General features: G+C 49.3%; 1 protein-coding gene across 4 annotated transcripts in view; it reads right to left on the reverse strand.

Moving 5' to 3' along the window:
- The window catches only part of DENND1A (DENN/MADD domain containing 1A), a 520,043-nt gene that overhangs the window by 64,383 nt on the left and 434,213 nt on the right, over positions 1 to 21,447 (reverse strand). For all 4 annotated transcript variants that reach the window (XM_010844030.1, XM_010844029.1, XM_010844031.1 and 1 more), the window contains 3 exons: positions 3,161 to 3,265; positions 2,716 to 2,803; positions 729 to 769 (listed from right to left, as the gene is read on the reverse strand). In XM_010844030.1, coding sequence (XP_010842332.1) covers positions 729 to 769; positions 2,716 to 2,803; positions 3,161 to 3,265 — 234 coding nt within the window. The remainder of the gene's footprint in view (positions 1 to 728; positions 770 to 2,715; positions 2,804 to 3,160; positions 3,266 to 21,447) is intronic.

Raw genomic sequence — 21,447 nt, forward strand, 5'->3', positions numbered from 1 at the left:
CTTGGCAGCAGTGTGCTTGGCCCACGAGCAGGAGCGCACACTTACCACACCGCGCTGGGGCTCCTGTTTATGCGCCTGCCTCCCCAGCAAGAGCGGGATCTCCCCCAGGGCAGGGCCTGTGTCCTGCTTCCCACTGGATCCCAGTACCCAGTGCGGCGCCCGGCACACAGAAAACCTTCGGTACATACTCACTGACGAACCCATTTAAGGAAAGGCAACATCTGAATTCTTTAGTGGCTTTTGAAGCCCTAGCACCTGGCTTCTAACACAATCAAAAACTGCTTACAACAAGAGTGAGGGGACGAAAACCCTCAGTGATGCATTTTCCATCCTCCCAGGAGCCTTGTGCTGTGAAACGGATTTCAGAGCAGGAAGTGGGACCGATTTTTGGGTTTCTCATGAAAAGTTCCCAACTGGTCTGACCCTAGAAAGAGACCCCTGGAAATCCTCTGAGGAGGCAATATCCTTTCAACACGCCTTGGCCTGCTTCCTGAGGCAAGGAAGCTTCTCCTGCCTCTCATCACCCTCACTGAGGGCGGACTTTGGACAGTCTCTTCCTGCTAGTCTCCACCTGGCACCAGAATGGCCTGGCTTTACAAACAAAAGTATCTTCAGCTGGGCGCACACAGTGCCCTGGGCCGAATGACAGCACTGTGGGTGGCAGGGCAGGAGGAGGGCGGCCGGCAGCCAAGGAGGAGCCCAGGTAGCTCTGCGGGGGTGGCACTTACCCGGACTGTGGAGAGCCACTGGTGGTATAGCTTATCACTCCCTGGGGAAAGAGGAGGCAGAGAAGCTGGTATTTAGAGAAGTCATACATCTGCCCTCAGGAGTTCCTCAAGTTGCTTTCAGCATGCAGGACTTGGAAAGCTCAAAATCTGGAGAACCACACGGAGGCTCCCACGCCCCCTCCCTGAAGGAGCTGCTGCCACAGGTTTCTTTCTCAGAGTGCTATCTGATCCTATCAGTGTCCTGAGTACAAACCCAAATCCTCCTTCTTGCCTACTGGATAGAGGTCAGACCCCCTAACAACCCTGCTTCTCTTCCTCCGTCTTGTCTTGGCACTGCCCACCATCTGCCTCTCCGTGCTGTACTACCATTCTGTACAACCTCAGGCTCCCTGATCATGCATCCTCCAAGCCGTCCATGCCCTCACAAATGCTGTTTCCCTTGCCTGGCTAACATTCCCTGCTCTCTCTGCTGCACACACTCAGTGACCAGCTCAGTCATTTCCTCTGTAGGCTTCTCCCACTCCTTGCCTTGAACTGGAGGGAAGGAGTTACCTATTCTTGTTACCTCTAGAATAGGTAACATCTATAGGTCTGTGCTCTCTAAAATCCTGAGAGTCACGCCAGGGCAGGAACCACAGGGCCGTGTGTCCAGTGTAAGCACACGTTCGGCCTGCCTTATGCTAAAGTAGTACCAGGAAAAGGAAAGGGGGGTGCTGTGGGGAACAGATTCATTTTATCTGGTGGGATATGGAGGTCTTAACAGCAGACAGCTTTTCTAGAAGACTGAATGACTTGACTTAGTTTATCAACACCTGAAGCCTGTCTCCTCCCCAGAACCCATAAATTCAACTGTTAGGACACTTCTCAAACCCGCCTCCGTTGTAAAGCTCTCATGTTACAGAGTGAGCGTTAATAGAGCCCTGTGCTACTTGCACAAAGACCTGTGTCTGCTCCTTTGCCTGCAATGGTTTAGTCTGTATTGTTTTTGGTTGTGAGTTTTCTCCTGGCAGTCTAAAAGTTCCCTGAGGGCAGAACTGGCCCCCTCTCATTCTTAATGTACAGAGTTGTGGTCACAGAAGAAGGCACTCAGGAAATGCTCCTCAGTGATTTCCACACTGGTTTTATTGTTATTGATTACTGTGCTCTCCATGCAGCACAGGTTAGTCGGGCCTGACAAAGGGGTTCGTAGGTGAGATAATGCCTGGCTCTAAGAATTTATGCCCTGCCAGTTAGATTATCCAGCACAGTCCAGACCAGACACATGCCCAGCAATAAGAGGGGGCCTGTAGCTGACTACCATTGTTTTGCATTTAGCTTTACTTTGCCAACAAAGACTGAGGCGCTGAGATTTGGAAAGGCGGACAGATTGGGATTCAGGAGGCAGGGTCAGCCTCTAACACTTCTCTGGGCCTCAGATGCCTCCTCTGAAAAAATGAGAGCCTGATTCCTCTGGTTCTAAAAGTCTACAGAGACACGGCCCCTGCGATGATCTTTACATCTTAAAGAAACATTTAGCGATCCTGTGCCAGGGTCTGTCCTGGGTGTCTGCACACACCTTTCCTCAGGGTCTCTGATTTCATCTCAACAGGACTCCTATGAGGTAGGCACTGTTACAGTCCGTGCACAGATAACACTTCAGTTAAAAGAGGTGAATGACTCAACCAAGTCCTCACTGCTAGGCAGTGAATCCAGGTCTCCTAATTCAGTACCTTTTGTGCTTTCCACTGCATTGTGGGGGCCACCACGTTATCTAGACTTCACCCACCTGGGGGGAAGCAAGTGACCCCAAGATGCAGGACTTCAGTTGCACCAGTGCACATGTCATCAAAAAGGGAAGGGAATTCCTCCAACGTTTCAAGGCCAAGTTGGAAATCAGTCTCTCTTTCATCCCCAGTGAAGGAAAAAAGAAGTCATGGCCACTCCTTGTGAACACACCCCAATCCCACACACAGACCACAGCTCATAAAGAAAAATGAACTGCCCTTACCAGCATACTCGCTCATGTTGATCTCCTCTTCAAAAACATCACTGAAGCCCTCGCCAGAATTGAGAAGGTCTAATCTACCATCGATAAACTATACAAAGAAAGAACAAAAGCATATCAGCTTGTTCAAAGAAACAGGGGAAGGCCATTCAGCTGGGCTCCTTAGTATACGACCAAAGAACCAAGACAGGAAAAGGCCTTTGGAATTGTGAGTTTAAAAAACTGGCTGTGTGTTTATGATAACTTGTTAAACTGCATGGCATATTTGCAAAGTCACTGTCTGGTGGCTAAGCACCCTCCTTGCCCAGTCTCCCTCCCCAGACCCTGGGCCTCTTTGCACTGAGGCCTGAGTCCCACCCATGTCTTCAGCCTCAGTGCTTAGAGTGGAGGCGGCTGCAGAAACCCCACTGGGGCCCCAGACGCAGACCAGGCAAGGGAGGCTGGGCACCTGTTTAAAGAGCTGCAGCTGGGTGGCATTCTGCAGGAACTGCCTCATGGCTCCTGAGCGATAGTGCGACACGAAGGCTTCCTCGCAGAAGGTGATTGGCTCCTCCTGGGAGACAGAGATAAGATGGAGAGAGGAGGGTTAGAGGGAAGGAACGAGGCCATCAGTGCTTGAACTCTGGCAGGTGGCACTCCTACATCCGCTGACGTACCTCACTCTCACAGACCTGTGAAGTGGCTGTTATCCTGGTGGCATTCTACTCTACAGATGAGGAAGCTAGTTCAGAGAGGAGGAGACATCTCCCAAGGTCACAGAGCTGGTAGGAGGCAGGGTGGGAATGAAGGGCCCGATTCCAAACCCCGGCCGCTTCCATATTAGCCACAGTCATACCCCAACAGCAAGTTATGAGATATGTCCTTCAGTGGGATGATTCCCAAACTTTTCTTTGCACTTGTAGAAGAGGAACCTGCTCTTTGGATAGCACTTTATACATAAGGAGCCCTGATACCTTCAACAGCCCAGATGCTCTGGGGGTGCTGGGGGTGGGGATGCTGGCTGGGCTCTCCTTGCTGGCTGATCTTCTCTCCACCCCGTGCCCCTCTCCCCATCCCATACCTTTGCAGTCCCTAAGGCAGTGAACACAGTTTGAAAACCATTTATAGAGTGATCTTAACCAGTAGCAAGTTATAATTTTAAAATAATAAATAGGGATGATCAAAAATAAGATTTTATCACCCAGGTAACTTTGTGCTTATGCTGTTTGATAAGGAAGTTTGCTTTTACTGAACCACATTTTATGAGTCAAGAAAACAACACCCTAAGCTTAAAAAACCACCCATCTTTGTAGTCAACACCTCAATCCTTCTTTGAAGGTATTTGGAGTACTCATCTACACAGACAAGGCTTTAATTTCAACAGTGTATTCTCAATTCTGAAAGATCAGACTTCTACATCTTGAACTGAATTAAAGGTACCCCTCCTCTCACAGACTTGGTGGCAAACACAGACGTTTGAAGCTCCACTTTTATCCTGCTTTAATGAGTTAGGTGAGTGTTAAATTTACTGTGTAGCTGCTGTAAATTCCGAGAGTCCCTCCTGCTTAAATCCAGTCAATATTAGCTCAGCAACTGGGCAGACTTACTGCACAAGGATGATACTAAAATAATAGAGTAAGGGGGATATTTATTTGTATACAGTTGTACCCCACCTAATTTTACAAAGGAACTGAGGCCCCTAAAACAAAGAAAAAAAAATTGGTGCTGGAAAATACATAAACATATAAAATGTATTTATTTGTGAAAAGAGCATCTGGATATGCAGGTCCTGTGTGGTTTCTAAAATTAAGTTACAGGGACTTTCCTGTGGTCCAGGGGCTAAGACTCAGTAGTCCCAACGCAGGGTGCCCGGGTTCAATCTCTGGTCAGGGAACTAGATCCCACGTGTCACTGTATGCTTCAACTAAAGATCCCACATGCCACAGTTAAGACCTGACACAGCCAAATAAACAAACATTCTTAAAATGAAATAAAATAAAGTTACAAAATTAGCTCTGAGCTTCCCAGCTGCCAAGGCAAGAAGGGAAGAAGAATGCAAATATTACACTGTCTATGAGGAGAAAAACACACATCAGTTCCTCAGGGGAAAGAGTTTTCATGACATTTATTACTTTGGCATGAATTTATACCTTCCTTGCTGCAAAGTGGAAAGATCAGCCAGTGAGAACCAACAGAAGCCCACCTGGAATTCCATTCCTGTGGTCTGGAAGTTTCTCACCCTTGGAACCACAGTAGGGCAATTAATTCTCTCTCCAGGAGGTCTCAACCATGAGCACAATGTCACTCATACACTGATCACTGCTAATAAACACTGTCAGTTCAGACTTCTCTCATTCCAAACTCATGTCTCAATCCCCACCTGGATGGAACCTCAAATTCAGAAGGGCCCCAAAACTGCCAATTACTATCCCATCTGGACTGCACTCTAAATCTGCTTTTCTTTCTGGAGTTATCATCATCCATGGCTGCTCACAGTAGACCTATCAGACTTCTGAGTCTGTCCCCTTTCCCCAGGGCAACGTCTCATCAGCCTGTCCCCTGCTCTCCATCCCTTGGCACAGGCCTGACTGCCATGGTAGGCGTTCAGCTTCATGTGGCTCTCCTCTTTTGTTCCTCCCCAACCACTTTAATTCTTCTGGCCAGAGAGATTTCTAAAATGCAAATTGGATCACGTCACTATCCTACTCAAGGACTGTGGAGATGTTACATTTGGGTGCTTATCTAGTCCTTGCACTAGACTATAAGCTTCATGCGGGCAGACGCAGTCCCCAGCTTTCTTTCCCAGAGTCCTTCTGTGTCACTTTCCTATGCTCTCCTGTACACCTGATGCTTCAAATGCATCTCTTAGTCACAGGCCAGGTCCTTTGCCACTTCCTCCTGTGCTTTTGCCAGTTCTGCTCCTTCTACCTGGGCTATCATCCTTTAAACACAGGCCTGTGTGTGGCAGTCACACACCCCTACTCAGTGCTCCCACAGTGCCTGGTACACCCTGCGTGCAGGGTAATCTTCACTGGTGTCCCCATGACCAGGAGCTCGAGAGGGCAGAGGCCCTGCTGGCCTCACTACTATACTCTCAGCCCCTAAGTAGAAACTCAGGGATACTGGTTAAAGAACCACAGAGTGTGCGTGGCCCTGGTTCTTGTCATAGGAGCCCTGCAGTCTCTGTGTGGTTGAGATACCGCTTAGCCTGATGGTAAGGAGGTCTCAGAGCACGGGGCCTGATGAGTGACACTTGTGTCCAGGGAGCTTAGAGCTGCTCAGAGGAAATGCTCATTGGAGCTGTGAGCATTCAGTCCTGGAGATTTGGCCCAGCATTGCCAGGAAGAAGTCTGCTGAGGGATCAAAAAATTCAAGTTTGCAATCAGATTTGTATGCAAGAGTAGCCTGAGGCAGGCTTTAGCTGTAGGAGAGCAGAAAGAATCTCATCTTTGGGGAGATATGAACATGTTGGGGCTGTTGTCTATTTACTGGAGATGACAGCCCCCTGGTCAGATGTCTGTGTCATAGAAACAAACTGAAGGACATGGGCACGGATGGGAAGGACTTAGGGGAAATGTGACAGAGGGGGCCTTTCATGCAGAGAGCTCAGAGAACATTAGCCGTGTCAGCTGAGAATGGAAACAAGTACTGCCTATGGTGCCGGGCTGCTGGGCTGGGTGGCAAAATACCACCGGAGTCAGACAGGAAAAGGCTAATCCTTTCGGGGCAGCAGGTGTGAACTTGGGAGAAGTGGACACGTTCAGTGGAGCCTGGGAGGGTAAGAGTCAGGTGAACCGTTCCCACCCAACGGGCGACCATCCTGCCCTAACCTGGTGCTATTACTAGAGGCACGTGTGAGGTCTGACCGGCAGCAGGCACAGAGGGTGCTTTCCCTTGCAGGACTCATCTTCTAAGGAAGTGAGCATACTCACGGTTCACCTGATCCTTACGGAGGAGCAGGTCACATGCCCCGCACAGGGCAGAGTCTGAGTTTTACACAAGGTGGCTTCCGAAGCCCAGCCCTCTCGTGTATGGTCTGCTGTAGACTCGGGCCTTTCTCGAAGGCCTCAATTCTGTCTGCCCTTGGACACCTACTGGGGAGCACAAGCCTTCTCTTCAAAGGGGGAGCCCCTCACGTTCTCCGAGCCCCTCAGAGATGAACTGCTCCCAGGAGGGAGGAGGTAAGCTGTGGTGAAGGTCCTTTCTGCCACAGGCCCAACTCAATGCCTACCCATTTGCACCCGCTTGTCCACCCCCTCCTGCAGTTGAAATGGCCGCCCCCATTCTGCTCTCTGCAGTGGTGGAGGGGAGTAGGTAAGCTGTCTCGTTAATTCCCTCCTTTGTAGGAAGTGCTGACTTAGTTCTCCTGTTAGGCTGATTAAACCTTTTGTCTTCTTGGGCGACACTCTAGGCGCTGGGGTTACTGACTGAGAGCGATTTTAATTCAGGCAAGTCAGGCCGTGAGCATTCAAGCTCAGATCACATTAGTGGAGTTTTCCGTCCCTGACCCGAAGGACAGATAAACAAAACTGCTTAACCCTATCAAGGACTTGGTTATGAAAAGGCAAGTTTTACTCCTGGATTATCTTCTTGACACATGGAGTCGATAAAAAATTCCATTATTGATGAGTCCATCTTTGTTAACAGGTGAAGTTGGTGATTCCAAAGGTTTAATTCCAGAAATAAATGGCTTTTATCCACAGCACTGAGCGTACTGGCATAAAAATAAAATCTCCCATCAGATTCTTCAGCATCTTTCCTTGCTCTGCTGATGTATACTGAAAGCATCAAATTCTTATTTTTCTTCATAAATTTAATTTTTACCAAAATCTTATGTGCATATTTATCCTGAAATTTTAGGGGAAAAATGAGGTGCCCATTCTTTATGGACCTTCCTTAAATTAAAAAAGTGATAATTCTGGAAGATTCATCCATCCAAAAATTTTGAAACACCTACTGTGTGCCTGGTTCTGAGTTAGAGAAATACAAAGATGAATAAAATACAGTTCCTACAAGTAACACTAATAATCAAATGAGGGGTAGGGAGAGGATGAGGTATGTATGGATGATACAAGAATGGCAGAATGTTATGTTTATAGCAGCATCATTCACAAAAGTCAAAAGATGGAAGCAATCCAAGTGTCTACAGGCGAATAAACAAAATATACATACAATGAAATATTATTCAGCCTTCAGGAAGAAGGGCTTTTTGGCACATGCTACAGTATGAATGAAACTTGAAGGTATCACGCTAAGTGAAATAGCCAGTAACAAAAGGACAACTCTCCTCTCTCTGGAGTTGTCATCTTCACAGGGACAGAAGTAGAATGGTGGTTGTCAGGGGCTGAAGGGGGAAGGAAGGGGAGCTGTTCTCTAAAGGACATAGGCTTCGTTTTGCAGGATGAAAAAAAGTTCTAGGGATGGCCAGTGGTGATGCTGCACGGCAACGTGAAGCGTGAATATATTTCATGTTCCTGGGCTGTCCACCTAAAAATGGTTGAACTGGTAAAATTTATGTAATATATATTTCACCATAATTAAATTTTTAAAAATGATACAATACCTATAGTTGTAGAAGCAGTGCAATAGGTACATAGGAGTTGGTGTATTTTGTACATATTTGAAGTTTTCCATAATAAAAACAAAAAACCTCCTGTTACCAAGGAGTCTGGCTACTTGAGGGAACAAATAAGCACAGTACAGCGTGATGACGGGCACATCAGAGGGCTGGTTCTGGTTTTTCTGGGTAAAGCCATCTTTTAAAAAAAAAACAAAACTTAAAAAAATTAAAGAAGATATCTGATTCATTTGAGGTAACACAACATGGTGGAGAGAGAATATGTCCTGGGGTCAGAAAGTCCTGGACTTGAATCTGGACTCTGAAGATACTGGCCACGTGGTCTCAAGTAACTTGTCTTCTCTTATCTGCAACAATGACTCAAGGAAGGCCCATCTCTTAGGGTTGCTTCTAAGATTCAGACAGATGACAACAAATACATTTTGCACAAATAACTATTCTTGAGGGCAGAGACTGGGTTTTACTAAGACTGATAACATAATTTGTGGAAGCCAGTGTAAAAGAAATAAGCAGGAAAAAAGTGCTGTTGAGTACTAAAATATAAAGCTTTTTTTTCTTCATGATCTCTTTACGGTGCTTTTAAAGTTTGCTATTTAATGTCATTCCATGTAAAGAAAAAAATAAGAATTTAAATTATTAGCATGGCTTTAATTGTTCAGCTTTGTATCATGCAATGCCAGTTCTAAATGCTAACATATGTGGAATCGTATTTTGTAAATCATATATGCATTCGTGTTTTGTTCTTACCAGACAGTGGAAATGCTGCACAAAACTAACTCAACTGTTTTTTATTTCAATTCTTGATACACACACATTTTATTAACATTCTCTGTCTTTGGCTTACTGACGAGAAAAGAAAAGGGACGATGGTTGCTCCATCTTTTTCTCTCCTTCCTTGTCATCGAGGGAAGAGGTGGTTGGCTAACACAAGGATGAGTTAGGAACGTGACAGGTTTCTGCGGTCGTTATTGGTCTTCCTAGAACACCCCTGCCTTCTCTCAATGTTGAAGAACTTCTGGTTCTGACACAGAGTGTGGACTCTGGGGCCTGTCAGTGTCCCCTGTTGCGGCCGCAGACACTGACACGTTTACCCTGCCAGTGAGCTCCACGCATGCTGGATGAGCTGGAGCATGCTGTGCAGACCTCTGCTCCCGCGCACACCCCACTGCTCCTCAGCCTCCATCCACAGAGCACAAGTTCGAGGGTAAAATTGGTAAGGAAGTTTGAGATGGTGACAGAAGAGCATAAACCACACACAGGCCATCTGTGCACAGGGCTGCAGCTGCATACCGCACAACACACACCAGTGAGGCCTCCGGGCTTCACACTTCTCTTATCCCCCTCTCCCTTCATAGGCTAAATACTAATACTAATACTAAATAGCGGCTCTGGTTGTTGACTCTGTTTGCCATCTGGCTGGCCAGCGTAGAACAGCTTCAGGCAAGTGTGTAGGTTGACGGAGGTGGGGTTTCTAAACTCCTGAGCATGACACACAAATCTCTATGTGACCTAATGCTTCTTGCTTATGACCCATCTACCTTGTCCATACGCTCATTCCCTTCCAGAAAGTCTGGACTGTCGACCACCCACTGCTTTACACACTCTCACTCTTCTGGCTTCCTTCTTCATGTTACTTCCTTGTGAGAACCTTACCTGATGCCCTCAGGTAAAGAGAGCCTCCATTCCTCCTCCAAGCCCCTACACCTGTGCCCACCGGCCTCTTCCCAGCCCAGGGCAGACTCCTAGAGGTGGGCTAGGACCTGGCATGCAATAAACATTAGCTGAGTCACTGCAGGAAGAGGCAGATGTGGCAGCGGGACGCAGAGCTCGGCTCCAGCCCCAGCTCTGCCCCTGCGCACACGGCTGCACCCTTGGATCCCCATTCTCACCACCTGCCACAGGGGATCGCTCGGGGGTTAAACAGGGGTGAGTGTGATAGTGTGTTTAGTAATGCTTGACCATGGCCATGCATTAGAATCACCCAGGGCACTTTCTTAGTAGTTCCTAAAACTCCCCACGTGACTCGAATATGGCCAAGGTTGAGAACCACGCGCAAGTGAAAGTGACCAGCACAGCACCCACACCAATCAACGTTCATGTTTTGAAATTTAAGAGTAAAGAAATATTATAGAGAAAGCCAGAGAACCTGGCCCTGTTTATCACCAGTAGTCCCAAATCAACTGCATTTTGTTGAAGTACCTCCAATTTCCTAGTAAAATACCCAAATCACTGGCCAAAGTGCAGGAGAGCCATATCTTGCTCTGAGGTTTGAAGGGTCCTTTTAAAGCCTCCCCTGAGCAGCCAGTACTGTTTGCTCTGGGTCTCAGCACCACTCTCAGCTGGGTCACAACAGCTGCTCCTCATGGGGTTGGGCAAGGACCCTCGGTGAGTTCCCAGCAGACATGGAAAAGGCTGAGGATGGTGTCCAGCCTGCTGCTGCTGCTACTGCTGCTAAGTCGCTTCAGTCGTGTCCAACTCTGTGAGACCCCATAGACGGCAGCCCACCAGGCTCCCCCGTCCCTGGGATTCTCCAGGCAAGAATACTGGAGTGGGTTGCCATTTCCTTCTCCAATGTATGAAAGTGAAAAGTGAAAGTGAAGTCGCTCAGTCGTGTCCGACTCTTAGCGACCCCATGGACTGCAGCCTACCAGGCTCCTCCGTCCATGGGATTTTCCAGGCAAGAGTACTGGAGTGGAGTGCCATTGCCTTCTCTGGGTGTCCAGCCTAGTATATGCCAAATACTTACTCCTGGGAGGCAGGGAAGGAGGGAGGGAGAGTTGGGACAGAAGGATTAGACTCCAGCTGATTCAGGTTAGCCAGAAGCAGGCATGAGTATAGGGTGAGGAGGCTGAGGTCGGCTGAGCACTTGCTCTGGACCAACATGTGTTAATACCTTCCCCTCCCGGAATCCTCACCAGAATCGTGGGCACCCATGAATGACCCCCACTGTACAGATGAGGAAAGGGTGCCCCGGCCAATGAAATGCTTTGCTCAAGGTTCCAGAGCTGGTGGGTCTGAATGACTCCCAAGTGCAAGCAGCTCTCCCCGCACCCTCAGAGGCACGTGGTGGTACATGCCTGAGTGCCACCAGGGGTGGAGGGTGGTGGGAAGGTGGTCGAACCACAGCCACAGTCATGGCTCTGGCGGGGCTGGGCCGAGCCATGTTGGGGGATGAGAGGACCAAGACAGTCTTTCGAACCACGCATCTGGTAGCTCAGGCACGCCAGGGACAGCCTCCCAGGCTGGGCCCCTGTGACTATAACAAGCCCTAAACAAAGAATCAATGTGTCACTGTGAAGGCGGCTCGCTGTTGGGATGATTTCAGTCAGGGAAATGTGGGTGCCCGACGAGAGCTCCTCAGATGATTTGCAGGGCCAGAGACAGCCAGGCTGACAGTATTTGCCCATTCGGGCGGGCCAGCCGCTTGGTATTGACAGGAGACCCCACACACTCTTGCTAGATTACAGTAAAGACATTCAAATCACAGGCGCGCGGCCCACACCCAGCTCCTCTGTGCCAGCAGCTCCTGCCTTCTGCATTAACCGAGACAAACAGGGGGAAGTCAGGAAATTCTGATTAGCAGATGAGCCGGGAGGCTGCGGAAGCCGAGGAGACATGACGAAGGGGGTCTGCGTGCATACCAGCTTAAGATTTCCTTCCCATAAGAAATGCAGATGGCGGCAGCTCGATGGGAAAGCAGGTGCATGATTAAACAGAGGCCGCTCACTGAGTGCCGCCTGCCCTGGGCGCTCTCCTGTGCATCGTCTCACTCTCCAAGGCCACCTGTGAGGCAGGTGTCGCCGAGATCTCCATTTGACAGATACAGCTACTGAGGCTCAGAGGGGTGAAGTCACTGGCCTCTGGCCATAGAGCTGGTCACAGACAGAGCCGGAGTCTGAAGCCAAGTCTCTCTGGCCCTGGCCTCATGTGACACAATATTATTTAAAATATAACACAGTATTTGTATCTCTCTCTCAAATACAGAGATAGTATTTGGTGTAGCAACTGCCACTGGGGCTCCTCTGGCAATTCGGGGTGATGGAGTAGAGGCGGTGAGGAAGGGTGGGCTCTGGAGAGATGAGTGAGTCTGGGCTCCACCCTGGGCTGGCAGGAGCCATCCAGCTGTGGAGCCTCTGTTTTCTTACCAAACATGCCGGTGACAATCCCCACCCTCATCCTCTGAGCACTCACACCATGACTTCGGCAGATCCCAGGAGCAGCGGCTGGGGTAGTGAGAGCTGGTGACCACCCCTCATTGAGTGAACTGCCACGCTGTCCCCAGTAGGGAACCACACAGGGACACGCTAAGATCTCAGTGTCAAACACCTTCTGCTCAGCCACCGGTGGGCCTCGGTGTCACTGAGTGCCACATTCTCGGTTTTAACACAGTGACCCTTACATTCCAAAGTCCCAGGAAAGGATGTGCCGAACTGACTAGAGACGAGGATTTTGTTTCCTGAGAATGAGGACAAGACAGTTCAGGAGCACATACTGGAGAGGGGGTGGGTGTGGAGGCCCTGGTGGTCCCCTGGGCAAAAAGCAAACCAACCTGAAGAGTGACCAGGAGGAGAACCAACGTTTGCTATGGCCATGGGAATACGGGACTCACAGATCAAAAGGCTTTTAAAGTGCACAAAAATAAAACTGGAGCAGCACAAAATAATTCTGTAGAGAGGAGAAATCCCAACTCTCTGAGTTAAGTGAGGGGGAGACAGACAGACCTCACCCAAGATACACCAGTCCTTGGTGACACAGCCTCCAGGGAGCTCATTCACGGTACTGTCCACATGCTGGATTATCGGGCTCACTCACAAGGTCACAGACACATGACCAGCCCTCTCCCAAATGTCATTTATTCAGGGCCAACCTCTGGTGTCTGGATGGGGTGTGCTGCCCAGGAGGCTCTGGCAGCAAGTTTTTAGTCTTGAGCAAATGGAAGCATTGTGAAGGGGAAAGGGGACAAGGAGAGGAGCCGATATGCTCAGCTTGGCTTTGACTCCTCCTGGCCTTCAATTTCTTCATCTATGAAATGGAAAGGGACTGGGCTAGAAAATCTTCAAGGTACTTTCAAATGTTAACATGTACCGTTTCTAGACACCCATCCAGGTCACTCTGTAAAAGACCTTTCTCTACAAGGTCACCCACGCTCCCCACAGTGAATGTGTTTCTGTGCACAGCTCTCCATGCAGAGCTGGGAACAGGGAGAACACCATGCCGCTTTCTGCACGGTGGAAGGCCCTGAGCTCTCGGAGACAGTCTTCTTATTCCCCAAATGGCAGATACATTTCTTACCTCATGGGGCTATGCGGGGATCAACAAGTGATTCACATAAAATCAAACTCAGGCCTTGACTCCTAGAGGGGCTAAAAAATATTGGTTTTCTACCCCCAAATAATGGTCGTTCTCTGCCAGAGTGTGCTTCCTGTGACTTACTTCAGGGCCTGTGATGTGCACTCCCTGTCCAGGACACACATCGGGTCATTGGGATCAGGACCATGATGTGGAGCGACAAGAAAAGGATAACGCCCACAGAGACCTCTGCGGAGCCCCTGCCTGGGCTGGGCATGGCAGGCACGTGGAACCATGCTTGAAGGCTGGATCTGCACAATAACCCTACCAAGAGAGGCTCTTTATCCTCACCTTGCAGAGGGACACGACTTGCCCAAGGCCACAGCGCTCCAAAGAGCCAGGGCCGTATTTGAAGCCCTTTCTGTCTGTCCCTAAAGCCCAGACAGGCTCTTCCTGCAACACACCAGGGCACTCAGAGCATGCTTAGTTGCCCAAACTCTTTCCCACTCTGGGTTTCTGGGGGGACTTGAGACAAAGAAGATGATTTCTCACACATGAGCCCTTTCTCATGTGCTGGAGTCCCAGCCTAAGGAGACTGGAGTCTCTATATGGGGATTACGTACTGTCTGGGGACTCGAGAGAGGCTCAGAGCAGCCCAGAGCCCCGTGAGTGGGAAAGCCAGTGAGCCTCTGTGAGCCTGTTTCCTCACCTATAAACTGGGGATATTACCTACTTCATATCGAGAGGTTTGAGATGATACCATATTTGCCTAGATGCCAATTCTGAGGGGCACAGAGCAGTTGCACAAAGGCAGTTCAGGTCCTAACAGCTCTTTTCAGATGCCCTTTGAGAGCTGGGTGCTTCATCTTGTGTGGGGCCTTCTGCATCTTTCCCTCAACAAATACCTGTGATGGGGGCTGGGCGGGGTGTGGACTGTGAGAGCACAGACAGGGTGACTATGCAGGGCACAGCGGGGGGAGCTCCGAGAAAGGCCACGTGGTGGGGAGGGTGGGGGAACAGCAGCACTGATACAGAAACCCAGCTCCAAGGAAGGGCAGGCGTTCACTAGATCGCAAAGCAGAGGGGGCCAGGAGCAGCGGGGCGGCGACAAGGAGTGCGCGGTGAGGAAGTGCTGTCCCTGGGGCTCGAGGGGCACGCCACAGAAAGAGTGAGTGAGACAGAGATGTCACCTGTCTTCTTGAGAGCCAGAGATCTGAGGAGTGGTGAATGCTGGACCCCTATAATACACAACTGCCAAGAAAGGTGCAGAAAATAATTTACTCAGCACGCGCTAGCAGCTTGCTCCTGAGCAATCCACCCAGCCCTGAGCTGAGCCTCCCCTGTCCGAGGAGCAGACTTCATTCACAGGGAAAGAAGGGCTTCATTTTCTCAGAGCCTCATCTTCAAATCCACCCGCTATGGGCCAGGCTGTGGGCGGAAGTCCCCCCTCCTCGCCCTTCCTTCATGGATTAACTGGGGACAGCTGCCCTGGGACACCCCCGCCTTCCTTCTTCCTGCCTTGGCTGGGTGAGGCGTCCCTGCTCCGGGTTCCGCAGCCCCTGCGCCCTCCCACGGCAGCCCTTCCTGCCGTTTCTGTGCTCCTGGCCGCCCAGGCGTCCCTCACTAGATGCGGACTCCTCGTGGGCCCAGGTGGAGTTTTACGTGGCTCTGCCTCTCCTGTTCCTAGCACACTGCCTAGGTCAGCACAGGCACTCCGATGCTTGTTGAATGAATTATTCATGGAAGATAAGGCTACAGGAACACTTCCGAGAAAGAGGCCAATGGGGTGGAGAGCAAGACAGACAGACTGAGGATGCGAGCGTGAGGGTGAGCGAGAGGAAAGGAGGAGAGAACGTGGTGTGTGTGCTGGGAGGGGTAGCGAAGGGAGGCGGGAGGCTGGGAACACTGTCTAATTAGACCACATGTGCAGAGCAGCATCTGGCTCAAAGCGCAGCAGTTTACACCGCTCCTGGAGTTGTCGTGGAGACAACCACATGACCAGCCTGGAGCCGAGACTCGGGGGCAGCAATCCAGATGCACTCCTAACATATTCTGACAGAGAGCAGATGGGCAGCTATTTGCAGGGCCAAAAAATGCCAACTTCGCTCCCCTCCAGACCTGCGTGCCCTCACTGATCATTTTCATCTTGTAAAGTCATTCTTATCTGCCCTGGAACCACCAGTTCCTCCCGTGTAGGAATCAGTGTGAAAGCTGCTATTTCTGTAGTTCTCCGACCATCACAACTTCCGGCCTGCTCCTGTGGGCGAGGAAATGTCACCACCTTTAATGAAGGGGTCCTCTCCGCTGGGCTCCGCTGCTGCAAGGCTCCTCCCCCTTCCAATCTCTTTCTTCAACGTTAAAGTGTCTAAATTCCTCAGTCTTTAGGTCCCACTAAACAGATCCTGGATCAAGGGCAATGTTGAGCAAGTGTGGGGAGAAAAGAGGCTTTGTGGCTGAGCTCCTGCCAGGCCAGGTACTCACCTGGGCGTGCCCTGGGCCTCTCTCAGCTCGATTTACTTCTCTGCAAAATGGGCTTTGTAATATCTATTTTCATGGGGTTATTTCAGGATCAACGTAAATAATTATAGAAGATCCCTGAAAATAACAAAATCCTATAAAAATTTTTTCACCAGGATAAAAGTTCTTTATAAACCTCAAAAATTTTAGGTAGAAAGCTCATTAAAATAAAAGGACAAAGGATGACAGAAAAGTGACCAAAAAAAATCTTAGGTTCTACATGAAGCTTGATTACCCAGGTATGTGGCAAATTTCTTATATCTTTGGTGAGGGGGGAAAATATCTAGTGTTGGAGAGTCAGGTTGGGTTTGAATTCTGGCTCTGATGCTTACCGGCAGTGTGATCTTTAGGAAGCAACTTAAGAGTTCTGTAGAGCTGCAGGTTCTTTATCCATTAAATGGGAATAATCATTTTTACCACTAATGACCTAATTCAGTATAATGACAACATATATAGGTACTCAGTAAAGGTTTCCCTTCTTCCTGCCTGATCATTTAACAGAATCAAGTAAGACTGAGGATAAGGAAGAGCAGTAGAAAGTGTGGGTTCAGTTAGAGTGGACTGGAGTCACCCTTCCTGGCTGTGTGGCCTTGGGAAAGCACTCATCTTTTCTGAGCCTCAGTTTCCTCTTCTGGAAAAGGAGAATAGGACCTACCTGTCATGCTGCTGTGTGGTCTACAGGGAACAGTGAACATAAAGCAGTTAATAAAGGCCATCATGATTCTCCCCTCTCTTACTGGAGAAATCCTCAACTCTTTTGGCAAAAATTACACCTTTTATGTGGGTCTAGCCTGGGGTACATATGCCACACTGTCTCAAAAGAAATGAGTTTCCTTTTTGATGGACAGGGCATAAAGTGACAAAGTGAAGTGAGGACCGGGACCAGAGGTGTGGGCTGCTTTGGGCTCCCACCAGCGTGGCATCCTGGCCCAGCCTGCTGCCTGAGTGGCGTGTGCGGCGGGCTTGTCCAGGTGCGCAGAGGCTTATTTATAAAGCACCGCAGGGCTTCCCGCTGCCACACACGCCTGCCGTCGCAGGTGTGGGGAAGGCCTGGCTAAAAATACTGCTAACGTGGGTTTAATGTCGCCCAGCAGAGACTAATGATTGTTTTAAGTAAATATTAATTATAAGAGTCGCCTGGATAGAGTGGCATGAATATTCCTGCACCTACATACGCAGGCGAAGAGCCTATGTGGGGAGACAACTTCTTACATACCTCCTCCAGGGAGTTATTTAATGACTGGAGGACTCTAAATACTTGGGCCAATTCCTGGTTAAAAGAGTTGGGAAGTGTTTTAATATGTGAGATACAGGGATTTTCCTATCTGAGACAGATGATCTTCACCAGACCAAATAGTTGATTCGACTGGGCCCTTTACAATGAAAAATGATCACAGTGGTGCGCAGAACCCCGATTTGGTTCAGGGTCCAGCACGCTGGCCAGCCGATCGCGGGGGGCAAGTATCTGCCCAGGAGCCTGGAGGTGGGGACCACAGGTCTCTTCTGCTTCCAGTGCTTTGCTACTTGTGTCCCCTTGGGCATGCTCCCCCCGGCTCTAAGTCTCGGTTTCCTCACTCGTATGGGAAGCTAACATTGGGTGATCATTTTGATAATGGTTCCTACATCTAGTATCGCAAGGAGAATCACCTAGGGATGGCCTTTTAAATGCAGATTCCTAGGCTGTGGCTCAGACCTTTACAAAGCTGCTCAGATGATTCTAACACATTTGGGAACCTGGGTGGGGTTCCCACTACTACAAGAGTAGCAGACACTTACATGTGCTTACCACATGTAAGTACAGACACCTTTTTAAGCGTTTTATGTGTATGTCCTCATTTATTTATTTTTCCTCATTTAATCCTTGTAACAGCCCCATGAGGTGGGCAACGGAGGCACAGAAATGAGTTAACTTTTCTAGGTTCAAACAGGCAGGATCTGACACCCAGGTGGCCTGGCTCAGGTCTGTGCCAGACCTAGACTGTACGCAGCAGGGGGACGGTGGCTCTGCTCCTCTTCTCTACCACTGCGTCCTCAGTGCTCAGGGCAGAACCTTCTGGAGCAGGTGATGGACGCATTCATCCAATGTCCAAGTGCTTTTAGATAGCATATCTCACAACATCCCAAGGAAGATGCGATCATCACACCCTCCATTTTCAGACAAAGAAATCGAGGGCAGGACAGGGTGATAACCAACTTGAGGCCATTTCTGAGTGACGGGTGGGATGAGATTGGAGGCCAAGCTTGGCTTGCTCCTGTATCTCCTGCTATGTAGCCAGGCAGCACACAATGGCAAATTCCTGCTCCACAAGATGGATGTAAGGATTAAATGGATGTAAAACACCTCATATACTAAACTGCTTTCCAAATGCTCCTAGTAGACTACTTCTATTTCTCCCTAGTTGTTTACTTGAAAGTACCTGTTGCTATGACCCCACACAGTTTTTGGAAGAGAAGGTCCTCAGAGGGGTCTTTATACCTGAGCTCTTTTGCTGGGACGTGTGGACAATAACAGTTCTATGTAAGGCTAAGACATTCAATGGTCAGGGCCCCCAGACTCTGACTTTCTAGAACCTGGATTCATGATCTTCCAGCTCCTGATCTCTATGTCCCTGGGGTGTTGTTAAGTCCCAAAGTCCTGTCCAACTCTTTTGTGACCCCGTGGACTGTAGCCTGCCAATGTTCCCTGTCCATGGGATTTCCCAGGCAAGAATACTGGAGTGGATTGCCATTTCCTTTTCCAGGGGATCTTTCTGACCCAGGGATCAAACCTGCATTTCCTGCACTGCAGGTGGATTCTTTACCATTGCGCCCCTGGGGAAGCTCTGGTGTCCCAAGTCCCTACTGTAATAGACAAAGCTGAGGGAAGGGGGTGGGACCGCATCTGACCCAGCAGGACTTGGGAGGGACTCAGCCCAGATAACCAAAGCTGTCCTCTCTCTGTAGAAATTCCTCGTGAAAGTCTCAACCTCCACTGTCACAGTTGAGTTATTAAGTCTTCCAAAGGCTTCTGGAGTCTGTCAAGGGGATGGGCATCAAGGGGATGGGCTGCAGTCTGTGCCAGGGCACTACAGTGGCTGTGACTTCAGCCATTTCCTAGTCCACAAACTAAGGGCAGTTCAGTTCCCAGGAAATGGCAGGCCCCTTCCAACAGGGGCAGGCAGGTGTCTCTTTTTCCGGAATATCAGATCACCATGACTGTCCTTCTTTCCTTAATAATAATAGTAGTAGTAGTAATAGCAGTAAACACTTACTGAGTGTGTGTCTTTCACAAACGGTGTTCCAGTTAGCAGTTAGCATGCTGAGTTACTTAGAGGAAACTACTGATATCTGGGCTTCCCAGGTGGTGCAAGTAGCAAAGAACCCACCTGCTAATAAGGGAGACGTAAGAGACGTGGGCTCAGTCCCTGGGTTGGGAAGATCCCCTGGAGGAGGGCATGGCAACCCACTCCAGTATTCTTGCCTGGAGAATCCCATGGACAGAGGAGCCTGGCGGGCTAGAGCCATGGGGTCACAAAGAGTTGGACACGACTGAAGCCACTCAGAACATACTGGTATCTGCAACTTTCTCTGAAAATGCATCAAAAATAGGTGCAGTAAGAGACGGAAAGATGCCTGATGCAGCAGACATGGTAAGATGTTAATGGCACAATCTAGCTGGTAGGTGGAGAAGGCAATGGCACCCCACTCCAGTACTCTTGCCTGGCAAACCCCATGGACGGAGGAGCCTGGTAGGCTGCAGTCCATGGGGTCGCTAAGAGTCGGACACGACTGAGGTGTGTCACTTCACTTCACACTTTTTCACTTTCATGCATTGGAGAAGGAAATGGCAACCCACTCCAGTGTTCTTGCCTGGAGAATCCCAGGGACGGGGGAGCCTGATGGGCTGCTGTCTATGGGGTCGCACAGAGTCGGACACAACTGAAGTGACTTAGCAGCAGCAGCAGCAGCTGGTAGGTATGTGTGTGTTCACTGCAAAATTCTTTCAATTTGTATTGAAACATTTTAAACAAAATATTGGGGGGAAAACCCACAGAGGAACACAAAATATTAGGCTTCATGGGGCAAGGGTGGTGGCAGGCAGGATGTGTTATTCTACAATCAACTAGTTTTGAGGAGACACCGAACATGACATTGTGTTATCCAATTTACTGCTGATCTAGTGATAGGGAAGTAGTAAAAGTGAGTTATAAATGAAAAAAACAATCTATTTATTGCACATCTACTCCGAGCCAGGCACTGGAATAGTAATGGCTAACCTGGTCAGTCTCTCTCCCTCCAGAGTGTAGGGAGATCACTGCCCCTACCCCCGCTACATATATGTGATGGGAACGTGAAGGCATCTACGCTCTTTTGACAGATCTGAAAATAAATCTCTGAAAGGTCAAGCAACTCACCCAAGACCGTCTCACAGGTAGGTGGTGGGAGGGGGTTCCCACCTGTGCATGTCTTAAGTGCAAAGGCTGGGTTCCTTCTTCTGCCACCTTGCAAAAGGTCACCAACACCGTCAAATCTCACTTGCTCTGGAGGAGAGGAACTACACAGAAAACTGAAATCCCAAGATTATTTCCAAATTTCATTCCAGCCATTCTTTTCAACCCTGCCCCTCATCAGACTGATTCATAGATTACTAGCAACCAACTTAATTGTCTTCACTTGGGAAATCTTTCAGCTTTGAAGGTGGCTCCCCAATCACTACCTTATGTAATGCTCGTGTTGCCCTGTAAGGTGACTCTGGGATTTCATCTGCCCTGTGACAGGCTGTCTGCTGAGTCCTCCCTTCCCTCTGCCCCAGAGCTAGTGGGGGCTGGTGAGTATGGCAGAAGGACAGGAGAAGCTGCCTAAAGAAAGCACAAGCTTGACAGAGTTTTGACCGGACAGTTCCAGGCTGTCTGCCTACTGGGCTGTCTGCCCCTTCAGGACAGGGACCAAAAGATTCTCCCTCTTGTTCTGGTGGTACACTGGGAACCTCTCACTTCTTGCTTCCTTTAGAAGATAACTGCAGGGTAATTTGAGGTTCCAGGCAGGGGGACTGTTAAAAGACCACCCCAAGAACCCCTGGAAAGAGCTTTTATTTAGTAATGATGAATGGGGAAAGCAAGTGTCACCTGAATTGTTTTACTAGCAACACATTCCCTGTGTCAGGACAGATAGAAAAAGAGAGCTGGTAATCTGAGTCACTCAGGAACAAAGTTGTTTTAAGAGAAACACAAGGTAACAGATTTCCTGCTGCAGGGTGACTTGACTTCTAAACATCCAATCCCCCGAGCCTTCCCTCTGACCCTGGGAGGCTGTGCTGGTTGGTTTTCGCCTACTGTCGCCTCCCTGGGCCCTGCTTCCAGGCTCTCCGTTCCCTCTCCTGCTGACCGCCACCC

This window comes from Bison bison, unplaced genomic scaffold, assembly GCF_000754665.1.
Source record: "Bison bison bison isolate TAMUID 2011002044 unplaced genomic scaffold, Bison_UMD1.0 scf7180017864193, whole genome shotgun sequence".
Lineage (NCBI taxonomy): Eukaryota > Metazoa > Chordata > Mammalia > Artiodactyla > Bovidae > Bison > Bison bison.